Source organism: Pristiophorus japonicus, chromosome 22, assembly GCF_044704955.1.
Source record: "Pristiophorus japonicus isolate sPriJap1 chromosome 22, sPriJap1.hap1, whole genome shotgun sequence".
In the NCBI taxonomy this organism is placed as follows: Eukaryota; Metazoa; Chordata; class Chondrichthyes; family Pristiophoridae; genus Pristiophorus; species Pristiophorus japonicus.
Window position 1 is genome coordinate 45,578,832 of NC_091998.1, and position 18,498 is coordinate 45,597,329.

Genomic DNA, 18,498 nt, shown 5'->3' on the forward strand with positions numbered 1-18,498 from the left:
AATGAAGCAGAGGGGACAGAGCTCTGGCCTGAGGGGAAGGCAAGACTTTGAAGTTTGTTGCGTCAGTTTCTACATGTACGTTGATGACACCAGCTCTACCTCACTACCACTTTTCCTGAACCCTCCACGGTCTCTAAATTGTCAGACTGCTTGTCCGACATCTAGTTCTGGATGAGCAGAAATTTTCTCAAATTGAATATTGGGAGGACTGAAGCCATTGTTTTCGGTTCCCACCACAAACTCGCCACTGACACTATCCCTCTCCGCAACTTCTGTCTGAGACTGAACCAGACTGTTTGCAATCTTGGTGTTGTATTTGACCCTGAAATGAGCTTTCGACCATATATCCACAGCATAAATAAGACCGCTTATTTCCACCTCCGTAACAACACCCATCTCATCCACTGCTGAAGCCCTAATCCGTGCCTTTCTCGACTTGACTATTCCAACACACTCCTGGCTGGCCTCCCACCAATGTAAAATAGAGACGATTCAAAACTCGGCTGCCCATGTCCTAGCTTGCACCAAGTCCCACTCACCCATTTCAAAATTCTCATCCTTATTTTCAAATCCCTCCGTGGCCTCGCCCCGCCCGATCTCTGTAATCTCCTCCAGCCCTACAACCCCCCGAGATGTCTGCGCTCCTCTAATTCTGCCCTCCTGAGCATCCCTGATTATAATTGCTCAACCATAGGTGGCCGTGCCTTCTGTTGCATGGGCCCCAAGCTCTGGAATGCCTTGTCTATAACTCTCTGATATGTCCTTACTATACAGTACAAATGCACACGAGGCCCATACTTGAGAGAAGGTCACTCTGTGACCAGTAACCTTTATTCCAGCACTGAAATGATGAAGGTGAGTGGAGCTTCCCCTTTTATACCTGAAAGTCCAGGTTAGGATTGTCTCCCACAAGTTCACCACCTAGTGGTCAGTGTTCTCACGGTGTACAACTTAGGTCAGTTTATACATGGATTATAATGACAGTTGAATACATGACATCACCTCCCCGCCAAAGTCTTATTGGAATCACAGGTTAAGTCTCTCTGGTGGTTTACGCTCCCTTGTACAACGCCTTTCATGGTGGGGTGTATGTGGGATAACCTGGTTTTGAGCATCCTTTTCATTAACAGCTCTGCGGGTGGAACCCCTGTGAGCGAGTGTGGTCGGGATCTATTGGCCAACAGGAGGCGTGATAAGCGGCTTTGTAGGGAACCCTCTTGGATTCTGAGCATCCCTTGTTTGATTATCTGCACTGTTCGTTCCGCCTGGCCGTTTGAGGCCGGCTTGAACGGTGCCGTTCTGACATGGTTGATACCATTTCCTGCCATGAAGTCCTGGAACTCAATGCTTGTAAAGTATGGACCATTGTCGCTGACCAAGACGTCCAATAGACCATGGTCGGCGAACATTGCCCGTAGATTTTCTACCGTGGCATAGGATGTGCTTGAATTGAGAATGTCACACTCGATCCATTTGGAGTAGGCGTCTACGACAACCAAAAACATTTTTCCATGAAGGGACTTGCGTAGGCCACATGGATGCGTGACCATGTCTTGGCGGGCCAGGACCAGGGGCTAAGGGGGGCTTCCCTGGGCGCATTGTCCAGCTGGGCACACGTGTTGCACCTGCAAACACAAAGTTCCAGGTCTGTATCTATCCCTGGCCACCAAACATGTGACCAGGCAATTGCCTTCATCATGACAATGCCTGGGTACTCTTTGTGGAGTTCTCAGATGAACACCATTCTGCCCATCTGGGGCATGACTACTCGGTTCCCCTATAGTAGGCAATCGGCCTGAATCGAGAGTTCATCCTTGTGCCTGTGAAATGTTTTAAATTCCTCAGGGCATGCCCCATACGTGGCTGCCCAGTCCCTTCAGGACACATTTCTTGACTAAAGACAGTAGCGGGTCTCTGTTAGTCCAGACTTTGATCTGACGGGCTGTCACGGGTGAGCCTTCGCTTTCGAAAGCTTCAACAGCCATGACCATCTCAGCAGCATGCTCAGTTGCCCCCTCGGTGGTGGCTAGTGGGAGCCTGCTGAGTGCATCGGCGCAGTTTTCAGTGCCCGGTCTGTGCCAAATTGTATAGTCATAGGTGGCTAACGTGAGTGCCCACCTCTGTATGCGGGCCGATGCATTTGTATTTATGGCCTTGTTGTTGGCCAAAAGGGACGTAAGGAGTTTGTGATCTGTCTCCAGCTCAAATTTCCTGCCAAACAGGTACTGGTGCATATACACATGCAAGTGTTTCCTTTTCTACCATCCCGTAGCCCCTTTCTGCCTGGGACAGACTTCTGGAGGCATAAGCTACTGGCTGTAACTGACCCTTGGCATTGACATGCTGCAACACACACCCGACCCCATAGGACGATGCATCGCACGTTAAAACAAGTTTCTTACATGGGTCATATAGCGTTAACAGATTGTTGGAGCATAACAAATTGCGTGCTCTATCAAAAGCCCTTTCCTGGCTGTCCTCCCAGACCCATTTGCGACCTTTGCGTAGGAGCACATGTCGCGGTTCTAACAGCGTGCTCACTTTGGGAAGAAAGTTACCAAAATAGTTCAGGAGCCCCAGGAACGAACGCAGCTCTGTAATCTTACGGGGTCTGGGTGCTCTCTGGATCGCTTCCATTTTGGACGCAGTAGGTCTGATCCCTTCTGTTGCTACCCTCATCCCCAGGAATTCTACCTCCGGAGCTAGGAAGACGCAATTCGCCTTTTTCAGTCGCAGACCTACCCGGTCCAGTCTGCGTAGCACCTCCTCCAGGTTGTGGAGGTGTTCTTCAGTATCGCAACCCGTGATGAGGATGTCGTCTTGAAAAACCACTGTCCTTGGAATCGACTTGAGGAGACTTTCCATGTTTCATTGAAAGATCGCGGCGGCTGAGCGAATCCCGAACGGACACCTTGTGTGTCGTGATGGTGGTCAGCTTCTTCAACTCACTCACCAGCTCCTGGGTCATATAAGCTGAGGTCAGGTCCAATTTTGAAAAAAGTTTGCCACCAGATAGCCTCACAAAGCGGTCCTCTGCTCTCGGTAGCGGGTACTGGTCTTGGAGTGACACCCGATTGATGGTGGCCTTGCAATCACCACATATCCTGACCGACCCATCCGCCTTGAGCACCGGCACAATCGGGCTTGCACAGTTACTGAATTCGACTGGCGAGATGATACCTTCCATCAGCAGGCGGTCCAATTCACATTCTATCTTTTCCCGCATCACATACGGCACCGCTCTAGCCTTGTGGTGTACTGGCCTGGCGTCCGGGTTTATGTGAATCACTACCTTGGTCCCCATGAAAGTGCCAATGCCGGGTTGAAATAGTGAGTCAAATTTGTCCAGGACCTGTGAGCATGATATTCGCTCCACAGAAGAAATTGCATTGACATCGCCCCAATTCCAGTTCATGACAGCAAGCCAATTCCTTCCCAACAGTGCGGGACAATCCAGAGTGGCAACCTGTTCTCTGAATCTTTGTGGATCACGACTACCGTGGTGCTGCCTAGCACCGGAATGATCTCCTTTGTATATGTCCGTAGCTGTGCGTCAATTGGCAATAATTTTGGCCTCCTGGCATTGGACGCCCACAACTTGTCAAACTGTTTGATACTCATCAGGGACTGGCTGGCCCCCGTGTCTAGCTCCATTGATACTGGGATGCCATTGAGGAGCACTTTAATCATTATCGGTGGCGTCTTGGTGTATGAACTGTATATGTGCTCCACATGAACTCGCTGAACTTCAGCTTCCAGCGATTTCCCCCAGTGTCCATTTGGCCTCGTAGGGCTTACCTCGGGCCTGTCCTCCTCGTACATCAACCTGGCTGCAGGCTTCCTGCACATACGCGCCAAGTGACCGCTGACGTTGCAATTTCTGCAGGTACATTGCTGATACCTGCAAGCTCTGGCTGTGTGTTTGCCTCCACACCTCTAACATGAGCCATTGTTGGAAACAAAAGGTCTATTACCAGTCGATCGTCTCTGACTGTCTCTGTAACTGTCCTTAAATGCACCATTGACAGGTGTTGATGGCCCCACTACTGGCCGCATTGTCCCTTGCGATGGCATGAATCTCCGTTCAGCTAGCCATTGTCTCTGTTGAATTCCCTCCTTGGGTTTGACTACATGCTCGGGCATGTCCAATTGCCCTTGTCTGCCTGGAGAACTGTGTGCCGCGTTAACAATGTTGACTCCCTGTCCATTTGCTGCATTTAAACCAAGATTTTTGTCAAACATCATTCAACTGTGTGCCGCGTTAACAATGTTGACTCCCTGTCCATTTGCTGCATTTAAACCAAGATTTTTGTCAAACATCATTCTGGTCTCTTCCTCCCCTGAGATGAATGTCTGGGCCATAATTCCATGTGATCCATTCGAATATCACAGGGTGATGAATCACGGAGTGATCGGTTATGACTGGAGTTACCTCACCCTGTGTCATCGGTCTTTGTGACTGATATGTCCTTACTATACAGTACAAATGCACACGAGGCCCATACTAGAGAGAATGTCACTCTGTGACCAGCAATCTTTATTCCAGCACTGAAGTGATGAAGGTGGGTGGAGCTTCCCCTTTTATACCTGAAAGTCCAGGTTAGGAGTGTCTCTCACAAGTTCACCACCTAGTGGTCAATGTTCTCACGGTGTACAACTTAGGTCAGTTTATACATAGATTACAATGACAGTTGAATACATGACACATGATACTTCCTATTTATGCGGCTGGGAGTCAAATCTTTTATCTCATCATCCATCATCATAGGCAGTCCCTCAGAATCGAGGAAGACTTGCTTCCACTCTGAAGTGAGTTCTTTGGTGGCTGAACAGTCCAATACGAGAGCCACAGTCCCTGTCACAGCTGGTTGAAGGAAAGGGTGGGTGGGACTGATTTGCCGCACGCTCCTTCCACTGCCTGCGCTTGAATTCTGCATGCTCTCGGCGACGAGACTCGAGGTGCTCAGCGCCCTCCCAGATGCACTTCCTCCACTTCGGGCGGTCTCGGGCAAGGTACGCCCAGATGCCAGTGGGGATGTCGCACTTTATCAGGGAGCTTTAACTCATAACACTCCTGTGAAGGGCCTTGGGAGGTTTCAGTACTTAAAGGCGCTGTATAAATGCAAGTTGTTGTTGTTATCAATGAACAAATTGATTGTTGTGTATGTATGTGAGAAATGGGTCCCTCACACATTGGAGTGGGGACTGAGGTCCATTCATTAAGCATGGGAACACAGTTCAGACTTGGGAACATAGTTTCGACTTCTAGCAGCTGCGGGAACATAATTCAGACTTCTAGCCGCTGTGCTTTGTGAAGATAGATTTATTTTCGTTGTGTGATGGGGAAAACACCGAGGTATCTTCACGGATTTGTGCTGCCGGGGGCCGGGAGAGGAGTGGCGGCGGAGGGTGCAGTTGTTCGGGGCGGAACCAGGCGGCGCGGCTGTTTGCGCGGGGTCGGAGGCGGATGGGCGGCGGACAGGAAGCTGGGAGGAAGGATGGAGACGGTGCGCAGGTAAGAGAAGCGGCGGCCGGAGGGGGAAGAGCGGGGAGACCTCGGCGACCCTGGCCCCTGGTCCTGAGCGGCTGTATCTGTCACTGTGTGTGTGTGGGGGGGGGGTGACCTCAAGGTCACGGGGTGAGAGGTCATGGCTTCAAGCCCCCTCCCCCAGAGGACAAAAAAATCCAGGCTGAGTCTTGGCTGCAGTGGTGGACCCACCCCCTCATTGCTGCTTGTGGAGACACTGCACAAACTGGGCTTGTTCTCCGTGGAGCACAGGAGGAGAGGAGATTTGATCGAGGTGTTCAAATCCATGAGAAAAAAAGAAAGACGTGCATTTATATAGCGCCTGTCACGACCACCGGACGTCCCAAAGTGCTTTACAGCCAATGAAGTACTTTTGGAGTGTGGTCACTGTTGTGATACGGGAAACGTGGCGGCCAATTTGCGCACAGCAAGCTCCCACAAGCTGCCATCATCATCATAGGCGGTCCCTCGAATGAGGATGACTTGCTTCCACATGAGTTCATAGAAAATAGGTGCAGGAGTAGGCCATTCGGCCCTTCGAGCCTGCACCACCATTCAATATGATCATGGCTGATCATTCACCTCAGTACCCCTCTCCTGTCTTCTCTCCATACCCCTTGATCCCTTTAGCCGTAAGGACAACATCTAACTCCGATTTGAATGTATCCAACGAACTGAACTCAACAAGGACCCGATATTCCAGTCCTGGACTTCAGTTAAAAGGGTGGAAGGTGCTTTTGTGTGGATTTTTTAACATGTAGTGACCGTTGCACATCAGCTACCACACGGGCTTGATAGAGCTTGACCTTTATCTGGTGGCAAAGGTTAACCAGGACGACTGGAGACCTGCTCTGCTGACCATGGCCCCTCCCCGACCTGTGAAAGAACACCTCCGCAAGTCGGGCCATAAAAGAGTTGGAGCATACCACTACAACTTCCAGTGTGAGTTGACACAAATCCCACAAGCAATGTGATAATGACCAGATAATTCTGTCTTTGTTATGTTGATTGAGGGATAAATATTGGCCAGGACACCGGGGATAACTCCCCTGCACTACTTCAAAATAGTGCCATGGGATCTTTTACGTCCACCTGAGAGAGCAGACGGGACCTCGGTTTAACGTCTCATTCAAAAGACGGCACCTTCGACAGTGCAGCGCTCCCTCAGCACTGCATTGGAGTGTCAGCCTCGATTTTTTTGTGCTCAAATCCCTGGAGTCCCTTCTGACTCCGAGGCGAGGGTGCTACCCACTGAGCCACAGCTGACACATGAGGGGGTCTAGACAGAGTAGGTAAGAGAGAAATTATTCTCATTGGCGGAAGGGTCGCGAATTGGAGGACGCAGATTTAAGGTGATTGGTAGAAGAACCAAAGGCGGCAAGGAGGAAAAACTTTTTTTTACGCAGCGAGTGGTTAGGATCTGGAATGCACTGCCTGAGAGGGTGGTGGAGGCAGACTCAATCGCGGCTTTCAAAAGGGAATTGGATAAGTAGCTGAAGGGGGAAAAAAATTGCAGGGCTACGGGTAAAGGGCGGGGGAGTGGGTCTAGCTGAAGTTAAGTCACTGAATATATTTAAGAGGGAGATGGATAGATTTCTAGACAAAAAGAGGCATCAAGGGGTATGAGGAAAAAGCGGGAATATGGTGTTGGGATAGAGGATCAGCCATGATCATATTGAATGGCGGTGCAGACTCGAAGGGCTGAATGGCCTACTACTGCTCCTATTTTCTGTGTTTCTATGTTAAGTGCTCTTGCAGAGAGCCGGTATGGGCTGAATGGCCTCCTTCTGTGCTGTAACCATTCTATGATTCTATGCTATGTAAAATGGTTCCTGCGCCAGGCCCCACTGATAGAGAATGTAGAATTAAGTCCATCTGTAGAAGCTTCAATTTTCCTTTCTGATGCAGACGATCTTTCTTTGTTCATACCTAGATGTGGATTTTGATAAAGGGTCAGCAAAGCTGGGCTGGCACCAGATAAAATGACCGTGAGAGCTGCTGGATTCGGTACATAAGAATTAGGAGCAGGAGTAGACCATTCGGCCCCCCGCCTGCTCCGCCATTCAATAAGATCATGGCTGATTCTCAACATCAACTCTACTTTCCTGCCCGATCCCTATATCCCTTGATTCCCCTAGAGTCCAAAATCTTATCGATCTATTGAATATACTCAACCATTATTGTAAGAGGCTCAATTGGTTCATTCATTTACTTCAGGAAAGTGAAATCTACCCCCTTCCCTCCCACCCCCCTTACCCAGTCTGGGCGACAGGGCCACTCGAGTCCCACATTGTGCGATTGACTCAATAATGCCCTCAGGATGGGTAATAAATACTGTTGCCAGCATCAGCCACATCACAAGATCGCATTGTAAAATAAAAGTTCTCTTATGCTAAAGTCACTTTTTTACTGGAAATGCTCAGTCAAAATCTGAAAGAGAACGATGGGTTAATGTTTTGGTTAGGATTCTTCATCAAAACTGAGAGTTTTCCATGTGGGTGGTTTTCTTTGGAGCTTGCAGACTGAGTTTTGATTCCAGTACGTTCTGTGTTCGTAAACAAAAGACGTTCTAGTCAGTATTTATTCATGAAATGATGCCCTTTGAAGACTTTCATTGCGTTGTTGTGTTATTTAACTTTTTCAAAGAAACTGTTAAAGATTGCAAAGGCAAAATACTGCTGGAAATCTGGAATATAAACGGAAAATGCTGGGAATACTCCGGGTCAGGCAGCAGCTGTGGAGAGAGAAACTGAGTTAACGTTTCAGGTCGATGACCTTTCGTCAGAACTGGGAAATGTTAGAGATGTAAAAGGTTTTAAGCAAGTGCAGAGGCAGGGAAAGGGGGGTGGAGGAAAGAACAAAAGGGATTATTAAACTCGATGTTGAGACCAGAAGGTTGTAACCACTGCTCCCATTTTTCTGGACAGCAGGCACTGATAATGATTCTGCTTTTGTCATTTACACCTCTAAATCCATCTTTTGTTTCCTTACTTGTCCCATTACCGCCCCCTTTTGCCTTGCACCATCATCCCTTTTAAGAACATAACATAACATAAGAAATAGGAGCAGGAGTAGGCCATTTGGCCCCTCGAGCCTGCTCCGCCATTCAATAAGATTATGGCTGATCTGATCTTGGCCTCAACTCCACTTTCCCGCCCGCTCCCCATAACCCTTGACTCCCTTATCGTTCAAAAATCTGTCTATCTCCACCTTAAATATATTCAATAACCCAGTCTCCACAGTTCTCTGGGGCAGAGAATTCCACAGATTTACGATCCTCTGAGAGAAAAAATTCCTCCTCATCTCAGTTCTAAATGGGCGACCCCTTATTCTGAAACTATGCCCCCTAGTTCTAAATTCCCCAACAAGTGGAAACATCCTCTCTGCATCTACTCTGTCAAGCCCCCTCAGTATTTTATACATTTCAATAAGATCACCTCTCATTCTTCTAAACTCCAATGAGTATAGGCTCAACCTTTCTTCATAAGACAACCCCCTTATCTCAGGAATCAACCTCATAAACCACCTCTGAACTGCCTCCAATGCAAGTATATCCCTCCTTTAAATAAGGAGATCAAAACTGTATGCAATATTCCAGGTGTGGTCCCACTAATGCCCTGTACAGTCGTAGCAGGACTTCCCTATTTTTATACTCCATCCCCCTTGCAATAAAGGCCATCATTCCATTTGCCTTCCTAATTATTTGCAGTATCTGCATGCTAACTTTTTGTGTTTCATGTACAAAGACCCCCAGGTCCCTTTGTACTGCAGTATTTTGTAATCTCTCCCCATTTAAATAATAATTTGCTTTTTTATTTTTCCGACCAAAGTGGATAACCTCACACTTTCCCACATCATACTCCATCTGCCAAATGTTTGTCCACTGTCTTAGCCTTTGCAGATTCTTTGTGTCCTCCTCACAACTTGCTTTCCCACTTACCCTTGTATCATCAGCAAATTTGGCTACATTACACTCGGTCCCTTCATCCAAGTCATTAATATAGATTGTAAATAGTTGAGGCCCCAGCACTGATCCTTGTGGCTCCGAACTAATTACAGTTTGCCAACCGGAAAAATGACCCATTTATCCCGACTCTCTGTTTTCTGTTCGTCAATCCTCTATCCATGCTAATATATTACCCCCAATCCCGTGAGCTCTTATCTTGTGCAGTAATCTTTAAGTGGCACCTTATCAATTGCCTTCTGGAAATGTTGTCATTTACCCACTCCTGCCTTCCACTCTATCACTGACCTTTCCCTTTTGTTCTTGTCATCACCACTACCACCCGGCCATTCTCTGTCTCTGCACTTGCTTAAAACCTGCTACATCTATAACATTTTCCAGTTCTGACAAAAGGTCATCGACCTGAAACGTTAACTCCGTTTCCCTCTCCCGACAGATGCTGCCTGACCTGTTGAGTATTTCCAGCATTTTCTGTTTATATTAAAGATTGCAAACTCTTTAAATGAATGGAATAGAGGTCAATCAATACAGATACTTTTTGTCAAAAAAAACTATTGGGTGTTATTGGAAATAAATGAGTCTTTACCTTTTGATCACTGATGGATAACCTGGCCACACTTTAAAAAAAATTAATTCACGGGATGTGGGCGCCGCTGGCAAGACCGGCATTTATTGCCCATCCCTAATTGCCCTCGAGAAGGTGGTGGTGAGCCGCCTTATACAACTGAGTGTCTCGCTGGGCTACTTCAGAGGGCAATTAAGAGTCTCTCTCTCTCTCTCTCTCTCTCTCTCTCTCTCTCTCTCTCTCTCTCTCGCTCCCTCCCTCTTTCCCCCCCCCCCCCCCCCCCCCCCCCCCGGATGTAAGAGACTTTGGGCAGGAGCAGTTTGCGGCTTAAGATCATTGAAGTTGTCGAACATTAAAGTGCTTTGGCTACAGTTGACAGACTCTTGCGAGCAAACCGGAAGATTTCTAGATGAAAGGAATTGCGTTTTGCTTCAGGTGGTAATATTTTGAGTCAAAGCAGACTGCTGGATCATTTAGCCATTCCTTCTGAACTTCCCACCCAGGGTCCTTACTTGATTATCGAACTAGTAGCCTGGATTATTGAACTAGTAGCACCGGTGACCTCTTTACTAGTGGGAACTCATGCAGTCCTTTTTAGTACTGTGAAACTTGGAAACTGTTTAGGAACCTTTGTGAACCAGTTACCCTGCTGCATTTTTAAAAATATCAATTTTTTGTAAATGCTGTAGTATGTCGTGAGGAGTGATGTCACTGAACTGCTGGGTGCACCTCAATCCAGCCATGGGTGTGTGACTCCCCTCCAGGAAGTGTTCTGACAGCACTCCGACTGCACACCACTGCAGTATAACTGCAATCCGAACACTTAAAAAAAAATCCCCATCCAGGCTGCCGGGGAACGATTTTAAATTCCATTTTCAATGTTGCATTGCTGCAGTTGCATTGGCTCTTCACTGACATTCGACGTTTAGCTGGGATTTATTGCTGGTGCGCAGGAGTGCGGGATGAGCAGTATGACTTCACGCTGCTCCGTGCAGTCTGGTGAATGAGGCGAGATTTATTCTGCACTCTCCAGGAACGCGAGCCGGAGCTGGGCTGGCCCCCTTGGGAATTCAGTCGTCTTCCGAACTTTGGTGCCAGTTTTGCGTGTGTGTTCATCCAAATCCACTTTTGCATTGACGCCCAAATGGCGCTATAAATGCAGCTGCACTTTTTCACCAGAGTGAAGTGATTAGATTCCAGCTCTTTCATGTGCTAGCAATCTGCAGATTTGCAAGTTTCTTGAAATTTCCCCTGGCAGATTAATTCTCTTGCTTATCTTGTTCCAGTTGTTGACGAGCTGTGTTATGATGCCTTCGCGTAACAATGCGGCTGCTGGGGTCTCCGGCAGCAAAGTGAAATACTCGAAGCTTGCAGACAGTGACGAGGGTTACATCGACCTGCAGGTGAGTGCCTGACAGCAGTGAGTCCCACACACTGTGCAGACTCCTTGTCCAATTCACCGAATGGTAACTGTTTAATGCCTGTTTAAAGCTCTCTGATCATTGGCCAATTGACTCAGTTGGTAAATACACTGCCCAGTGTCTGCCCATGCACACGAGGAATGCCCCAGGGTTGATACCTGGTTCATGTTTTCTTTTTTAATTCGTTCCTGGGATGTGGGCATCGCTGGCAAGGCCAGCATTTATTGCCCATCCCTAATTGCCCTCGAGAAGGTGGTGGTGATCCGCCGCCTGGAACCGCTGCAGTCCGTGTGGTGAAGGTGCTCCCAGCGTGGAGGCCCCGGCCTGCGAGAAACCATCAGCGGCAGGTCGGGGCCATAAAAGGAGCGGCGAGCGGTCCCGGAAGCAGTGTAGAGGCATGTTGCTACAAGGTACAGCGCGAGCTGGTGCAGGAGGGCGACGGCATTGAAGAGTGATGTCAGCAAGCTCCAGGTCGGTGATTGAAGCGTGGACAGATGCAGCAGGAGCGGCGAGGTCGGGGCGAAGGAGCGGCGAGAGACTGTGGAGGGACGTGATCGGGGCCCAGGGGAGGCGTGAGTTCGGGGCCAGGGGCCCAGGGGCAGCACGGGCCCAGCCCACACTGCGATATGTGCGTGCACTAGGTCCGTGCAGCAGAGCAGACCTCCAGTTGTCTTGGGTAATCCTTGCCACTGGACCAAGACCTAGCTCTGTCAAGCCCGTGTGGTGGCTGATGTGCAACGGCCACCCCACGTTAAAAAAAATCCACGCACAGGCATCTTCCACCCTTCAGGATATAGTTCGGGTTCTTCATTCGAAACACCTGTGAACTCATCCTTTTTTTTGGCGTGGAAGCAAGTCATCCTTGTTTCGATGATGATGATGATGATGATGAAGGTGCTCCCACAGTGCTGTTAGGGAGGGAGTTCCAGGATTTTGACCCGGCGGTGATGAAAGAACGGCCGATATATTTTCAAGTCAGAATGGTGTGTGACTTGAAGGGGAACGTGGAGGTGGTGGTGTTCCCATGCGCCTGCTGCCCTTGTCCTTCTAGGTGGTAGAGGTCGCGGGTTTGGGCGGTGTTGCCGAAGAAGCCTTGGCGAGTTGCTGCGTTGCATCTTGCTAAGATAGTTGATCTTGCCCAGGGCCGCATTTAGCCTGCGCGCCCCAGGGTTAAGAAAGAATCAGCCTTGGCTCCAGCTTGTTGCACAGTGACCTCCTACTGTGGGTGGGTACCAGGTTAGCAGTGGATTCGGCATGTCTGTGAGAACGTTGCCTGCACACTGGGCTCAGATGCTTTTCACCTCTTCATTTCTGGCTAAAATGAACCAAGGTACCTAAGATCAAAAAGCAGTTGCAGAGCTCTATTCTGGGTTAAAGCGAACGCAGAATCAACCTTTGAACCAATGTTCCCTCTAATTTCTTTGGGGGCTTCACGGCCCCTTTCATGGGCTGTGTGCACATTCAAAATTCCGCTCATATACGGTTTTTCCCTTTAAAAGCCGGTGAGCCGGTTATGCAGAAGCATGGCCGCACCGTGTCAGCCGTGGTTCAGTGGGCAGCACTCTCGCCTCTGAGCCAGAAGGTTGTGGGTTCAAGTCCCACTCCAGGGACTTGAGCACAAAAAAATCTAAGTTGACGCTCCAGTGCAGTGCTGAGGGAGCGCCGCACTGTCGGAGGTGCCGTCTTCCGGATGAGACGTTAAACCGAGGCCCCGTCTCTCTCTCTCTCAGGTGGGCGTAACAGATCCCATGGCACTATTTCGAAGAAGAGCAGGGGAGTTATCCCCAGTGTCCTGGGGCCAATATTTATCCCTCAGTCAACATAACAAAAAAAACAGGTTATCTGGTCATTATCACATTGCTGTTTGTGGGAGCTTGCTGTGCGCAAATTGGCTGCTGCGTTTCCCACATTACAAGTGACTACACTCCATAAGTACTTAATTGGCTGTAAAACGCTTTGAGAAGTCCAGTGGTCGTGAAAGGCGCTATATAAATGCAAGTCTTTTTTAAAAACCGGTGAGCCGACTGATCGGGAAGTCCAGAGCGTCATGTGTGGCAGTTTAAAGGGAACCTTACTTTGAATGCCTTCACAAGAGGAGGGGGGAAACATGGATTGGAGGTGGGAAGAAAAGGGTTTTGGAGGCGGATGAAAGAAAGAAAAAGAAAGACTTGCATTTATATAGCGCCCTTCACGACCTCAGAACGTCCCAAAGCGCTTTACAGCCAATGAAGTACTTTTGAAGTGTGGTCACCATTATTTCTTTGATTGATGAAAATTGATGGTTTCGACGGTACCAAGTTGTGAAGACGAGGGATCTTTTCACTACTGAAGGATTTCTTGTCATCATGAGAGCTAGGATCTTATCAAAGATTTTTAGTCATTTCTTTTTTTCTTCTTCGCAGTTCAAGAAACTTCCGACAAAAGTTCCATACAAGGCAATTGCGCTTGCAACCATCTTGTTTCTGATTGGCTCGTTGCTGATTACCGTCGGCACGCTCCTGCTGACTGGGTACATTGACAGTTCGGTAAGTTGCACACTGCTCCACGGGCCATTTCCCAACACCATTCCCACCGAGAGAGACTGGAGGCATGACTGGCTGTTCCATTAAAGGTCACTCAATCCCACCTTAACTTGACAAGCACCTCCTACTGCACCTTTATACCGTGTCCATTTCCTACGCCACCCATGTCTAGTGTAAAATTGCTAATCTTGTGCCTGATTAATGGCAGTTTTGTGATGGCTCCAGCAACGCCTTGAATTTAAAACTCTTATCCTTGTGTTCAGATCCCTCCGCCTCGCCCCTCCCTATCTCTGTAACCTCCCTCTGAGATATCTGCGCTCCTCTAATTCTGACCTCTTAAACATCCTCGATTTAAATCGCTGAACCATCGGCTGGCGTGCCTTCAGCTGCCAAGCTCCTAAGCTCTGGAATTCCCTCCCTAAACTCCGCCTCTCGACCTGTCTTTCCTCCTTTAAGGCATTCCATACAAACTATCTGCCCTAATATCTCCTTATGTGGCTTGGTGTCAAACTTTGTTTGATAACGCTCCTGTGAAGTGTTTTACTACGTTAAAGGTACTATATAAACCCATGCCCACTAGGACCTGGATTGTGACGGTCGAAATGCAATTCATGTCAGGTCCTTAAAGCTAACAGGGAAAGACTTTCATTGCCATCAACATGGGCTGGATTTGAAGCCACATCCTATCCGTGAAAGGCCAATAGACCAGTCCGCCCCTGCTAATCCTGTATTCTACGGGACAAAGTGTTTTGCTTTTATTAAAAGAACATAAGAAATAGGAGCAGGAGTCGGCCATACAGCCCCTTGAGCCTGCTCCGCCATTTAATATGATCATGGCTGATCCGATCTTGGACTCAGGTCCACTTCCCTGCCCGCTCCCCATAACCCCTTAATGCCTTTATCGGTTAAGAAACTGTCTATCTTTGTCTTAAATTTATTCAATGACCCAGCTTCCACAACTCACTGAGGCAGCGAATTCCACAGCTTTATAACCCTCTAAGAGAAGAAATTCCTCCTCATCTCAGTTTTAAATGGGCGGCTCCTTATTCTAAGATTATGCCCTCTAGTTCGAGTCACCCCTATCAGTGGAAACATCCTCTCTGCATCTACCTTGTCAAGCCCCCTCATAATCTTATACGTTTCGATAAGATCACCTCTCATTCTTCTGAATTCCAATGAGTAGAGGCCCAACCTGTCCTCATAAGTCAACCCCCTCATCTCCGGAATCAACCAAAACTGCACGCAGTATTCCAGGTGTGGCTTCACCAATACCTTGTATAGCTGTAGCAAGACTTCCCTGCTTTTATCCCCTTTGCAATAAAGGCCAAGATTCCATTGGCCTTCCTGATCACTTGCTGTACTTGCATAAAAGAAACCAGTTGTTCCCTTTTTTCCTCTTCCAGTACAGTGACACAACCTGGCCCGTGCTGATCATCGGGATCCTGGTTTTTCTTCCTGGCTTTTACCACCTCCGGATCGCGTACTACGCCTCCAGAGGGTACAGAGGCTATTCCTACGACGACATCCCAGATTTTGACGACTGAAGACAGTTCTGTTCCTCTGACTGACTGATGCAGCCAGTCTGCTCCGAGACCGGTTATGATGGATGGGCTCAGGGAACCCCCATTCCTAATGGCTGGATTGCAGGAGATGGAATTTCAGCTACTTCACAATGACACTGTTAGCAATGATCAGTTTCACTCCACGGCTAATCCAATGTATATTTCAGACCTTCGGGCCGATTCGGATATTTCCAAATGTCAGCATTGATGGGGTTTTCAAAGTACTTTCCCCTCTCTGTTTAAAAACTGCGTTGATATAAATATGGCAATCATACATTGGCGTATTTCCTTCAGATCAGGCAAGCTCCCACCCCGAATCGAATTTGCCCCCCACAACTGTAACAACATCACCATCCCAAGGCTCCCAGTCCCCTCCCCATCAGTGACAGCACTGGAGCATCCCAAAGGCAAGGAGACCCAGCATGGTGTCTCTGAGGTGCGAAAATCTATAACTAAACCACCAAGCTGTATTTTTATTAACCTGTTTCAAATATACGGGGCTGAGTACTTTGAATAAAAAGTATTGCCTCTCGACTGTCATACCCCCATTAGCTAAGGGATGAGCTACATTTTGAGCATTGTGCCCCATGCTAGTCTGAACAATTGTTCCTTTTTTTTCGCTACGTCTCTACATTATGTTCCACTGAATTGTCTGTTGAATGCTATCGTACAACCGTTACATAAGGTGGGCCCATCATCGACGGCGCAAACTTTGAGAGACTGTTCTATTTTTGTTACTAGGATTTTAGTAGAGTGTCGTGATGGGTAGGTAAAATTTTCACGCTGTGTCCACTCGAAGTGTGAAAAGCCCCTTCTGAACTTGAGCTGTGTCTGGAGGGAGTACATTGAGCTGCATAACACTGGGGTGAAGCGTGTGGGCTTAGTGAAGCTTTCAATAGTGCATTGATACTGCTATACTGAATCTTGGGCTTCCTGGGCCAATAGGGCTGACCAATTGCACAATGAGTTACGTTTACAGATAAAACCTCAAAATCAGTAAGAAAAATTAATTGAAACCGGCGCTACTTTATCCATAGCTCCTTTTACTGGGGTCTCAGACTGATGTTAAATATGCCGGTGTTGGCATTTTTGTCCATACAACAGGGACTGTGCATCTGTGGCTCGAGTAAACGTGCATGTGATACACTGCCTGCACATGCCTTCTGTTCCGGTGACATTGTAATGTAGGCTTGCAGACTTCGTTTGAGGTTTTCAGTCAAAAGCCATCTTTATGTTGCCGAACTATATCGTTTGGAAGGGATTCTGGAACTGGGTTGCTGACGGCCCGCTTACACTGTGCCAGATTCACACTGAGTGCAACCTCGCATTTACGACTGTCGATGTCTCCGATGTCGGGAGAGAGAGTCCGAACGCCAAGGAGGGGTGTGGGTTAGTGTGGCTGCCCGCCGAGGGGGTCGCTGTGGCTGCCTGCCTGGACCCGAGATGGCAGACCCCACGCAAGTACCACTGGCGGGAACCATCGAGCTTTGACACCCGCGCCTCTTTCTGTGAGAGAACACACGAACAATGAGGGATCGGTAAAGACCCTCTGCTCCATCCAGTCTGTCCCACACAATTGCGATACCTTGTGTATCACTATATATACACTCTCTGTCCCACCCAAAACCACATGATCTCCTGGGAGAGGCAAAAAAGCAGATTTTAAAAAAAAATTGGGGGAAAAAATCTGGGAAGTTCCTTTCCGACTAATCCAGGAGATCATTCTGGCCCTGAATTCCTGCAGTACCTAATCTTCTGTAAGAGGTGATCTCCAACCCAGCAAGAAACCGGTCCAGCTATTGCTTGAAGGAATTCAGCGAATCTGCATCTGCTGCACCGAGCCAAACCCCCAAGGAGGGTTTTGGGGCCAATGAAGGGCGCTGGTGTCGGCCTGTTTACCGCGACAGGGCGTCTCCCAGCTGCCGTCGGCGGAGACGCTCCAGTGTGAAAGGGGCACAGAAAGGTGCATGCTGTGCTCAGTCAGTTCTCCGGCTCGGCTGCCGTTCCACGCTGTGGTTTTCATGTGTTAAAGAGGAACGCCAACAGGCGATAGGAGCTGGGGCTCAGTCTGTTGCAAGATGACATTTCTTGATGCGGAGCAATGCACGAGGGATAGACCAGCAACAGAGCAGAGTTCAGCCTGAAGTGACTATCTTCTTCTTCGATTGCTCACTGATCCCTGTCCACAGCCTTATCGTTCGTTCCATCAGCAATTTGTCTCGCTCTCCTTTCACGTTCCATCCCAATGCAAATCAACAGAGACTGACACTTGATAGGCCTCCTGGTGCTGCTGTCCTAATCCTAATGAATGGTGATCAGTAGTTGCCCTATGTGTTAAGCCAGTGTGCAGGGCAGTATTCCAAAAGAACCAAAACATGAGCTTGACCAATGATGCTGATTTCAGGGGGTTTCTGTGAAAGTATTCGCCGTCTTTGGGCAAAAAAAAACATATTTTAGTTCTTGTGCATCAAGTGTGAACTGTGCGAACCAAATAAAATATCGAATGTCTGAATGCTCGGTGATATTGACGCGTATAATTTATTTCCCTTCAAACGTCTTCTCTGCTTTTCTGAAGGTGCAGACTCTTGCTAGCAGCAGTTCCATCAGCACCGGAAACCCTCCGGTACCTGGCTGACCTTCCTGTGTGAGTCTTAGACGATGAGATTATTTTACTGAGGGTGGAGGGAGAAACACAGCTGAGTCTTTGCCCTGGGGCGAGGTGGGGGATGGAATTTCAGCTGATTTGTGCTTTCTCTCACTTGGCACAAGGGAGGCCGATATTTGCACCCCTATTGGCACTCAAACCGTAATTAGGTAACCAAGCATAGACAAGAGGTCGAACTTGGGATCCTTCTGGTTGGAATGGATCAGCTATGTGTTTATGTATATGTGTGTGTGTGTGTATCATCAGTGTTCACGCTCAGGCCAGCATCGAGG

General features: G+C 48.3%; 1 protein-coding gene across 4 annotated transcripts in view; it reads left to right on the forward strand.

Moving 5' to 3' along the window:
• LOC139235010 (transmembrane protein 230-like) overlaps positions 1-18,073 on the forward strand; it is a 29,735-nt gene extending 11,662 nt beyond the window's left edge. The window contains exons 1-4 of one of the 4 annotated variants that reach the window (XM_070866084.1): positions 5,467-5,515; positions 11,343-11,459; positions 13,880-14,002; positions 15,403-18,073. In XM_070866084.1, the coding sequence (XP_070722185.1) occupies positions 5,468-5,515; positions 11,343-11,459; positions 13,880-14,002; positions 15,403-15,543 (429 nt within the window). In that variant the 5' untranslated portion in view covers position 5,467 and the 3' untranslated portion in view covers positions 15,544-18,073. Of the gene's footprint in view, positions 1-5,466; positions 5,516-5,580; positions 6,259-6,278; positions 6,470-11,342; positions 11,460-13,879; positions 14,003-15,402 lie in introns of those variants that run through there. The other 3 variants (XM_070866083.1, XM_070866086.1, XM_070866087.1) reach the window with 3 other exon arrangements.
• Positions 18,074-18,498: the final 425 nt, after the last annotated feature.